Genomic DNA, 1688 nt, shown 5'->3' with positions numbered 1-1688 from the left:
TTTGTGCCTGAACTACCAACTTGTGTTTCCAAAAACCTGTAAGCAGATTCACAACGAAGCTTTGAAGAGATTCTTTCAAGTGCTGTTTTAGTGCCGAGAACTGCAAAAAAAAGAAAAAGAAAATCATAAAAAATAAATTAAAAGTAAATTCTCCTTCAGCCCCACCTCTAAAAGAAATAAAACACCAGCTAACGATCTCAATTCCAGCGACTCGAGTGGACATCGCTTTCCACTGGGTCAAAAGTTCAAACATTGATCCGAAGAATATATAAAGCCTGTTACAGCTGACTCAATACAACAGAAGCACAACTCATTACAAAACAGCTCTGATAGAATTCTGTCTTTAATGACTTTGTTCTTTATGCTTCAGCAAGCATAGACAATATAAAAAAATCAGTGCTCTAGGACAACTTACTAATGTATTTTTTAGGCATTAAGCTTGGTTGTGATTTGCATGCAGAGTACATTTACAAAAGCAGTCCTACGAGGGCAATAGAAATCGTGCAGTTCTGCAAAAAATTAAAACTACACAGGGATATTCATGTGATAATAAATAATATCGATGATCGGCAGTTATTATGAACTGTTTTTGTTTGTTTTTCCATTTTCAGCATGTTAAAATGGTCTTCTACAGTTGAGAGAAAAGCTGGGCAGCATTATCCACATTGACAGCTTCCCGTGGAGCTTCTCTGACCACCTGAAATATACAGTTTACATGTGATGTGACGGTCAACATTAAACATTTACAGCGCAAAACAGTATTTGGACACATGAAATGTCATAGCATTTGATAACAAAACATGACAGTGGCATTTAGAGACAAAGCACAAAAACACCATGCAAACCATTTTATAAAAAGTCAAGTTGCAGAATGTATTTGGACATTAAAATAAGTCAAATAAAACAGGAAAAACTGACCTTCTGTCCTTTTTTGGGTCCACTGGATGTTGCTTTTGATATACTTTTGACATCTCGCTGTACTTCTGTGAACATCTGATTTAAGCTCTCCACTTTTTCATTTCTCAACGTGTTTATCTGTGGGCAGAATATCAGCTTATTTATATTCAACATCTCTAAAACTGTGTGCAGTCCGAATGGCGCATTACTGCTGTTAACAAAACTTGAACTCACATGTTTCAAAGAGGTCTTGACGGGTTTCGCTCTGGTCTTGGGTTTGGACTGTTTGTTCGCAACCTGAAATACATTCTGTTGCTTTTTGCCTTTCTGTTTATTTTTGGCCATGTCCCCTGTAGACTTTCTGATGCGGACTCAACTCAATGAAGCCGCAATGTGGACGTCTAAAAGAACGTTAAACGAACAGTATGTGGCTATATCACGCTTAGATGACACTCGATTCTAAACTAAACGTGTCTGACAAAACAAATACAACTACATATAAAAACGTCGCATCTATTCCATAAACAGAAACTAAGCGTAGTTTCAACTATCAACAGCTTTTACCCACATCCACGTGTCTGCTGTGACTGTGCTTTTTCTTCACTGTACAGGTGCATCAGCGCCATCTAGTGGTGTGGAGAGTAGGCGAAACTTTAACTAAGGTCACGACCAGTGTTGGGGAAAGTTACTATTAAAAGTAATGCATTAGATTATTGCGTTACTCCATAAAAAAGTAACGAGTTACGTAGTTACTTTTTATGGAACGTAATGCGTTACGTTACTTTTGCGTT

At 37.4% G+C, this 1688-nt stretch overlaps 1 protein-coding gene across 1 annotated transcript; it reads right to left on the bottom strand.

Annotated features, from left to right (window-relative positions):
* Window positions 1–325: 325 nt before the first annotated feature.
* rbis (ribosomal biogenesis factor) lies at window positions 326–1538 on the bottom strand. Its single transcript, XM_016263691.1, has 3 exons — window positions 1132–1538; window positions 919–1035; window positions 326–697 (listed from the first exon to the last, which is right to left on the bottom strand). Exons 1-3 carry the CDS (start codon window positions 1240–1242, stop codon window positions 629–631), a joined length of 297 nt encoding a protein of 98 aa, XP_016119177.1. The 5' UTR covers window positions 1243–1538; the 3' UTR covers window positions 326–628.
* Window positions 1539–1688: the final 150 nt, after the last annotated feature.

Source organism: Sinocyclocheilus grahami, unplaced genomic scaffold (genome assembly GCF_001515645.1).
Source record: "Sinocyclocheilus grahami isolate Dianchi unplaced genomic scaffold, SAMN03320097.WGS_v1.1 scaffold6716.1, whole genome shotgun sequence".
NCBI classification, from domain to species: domain Eukaryota; kingdom Metazoa; phylum Chordata; class Actinopteri; order Cypriniformes; family Cyprinidae; genus Sinocyclocheilus; species Sinocyclocheilus grahami.
This window is presented reverse-complemented; position numbering and strand designations above follow the sequence as displayed.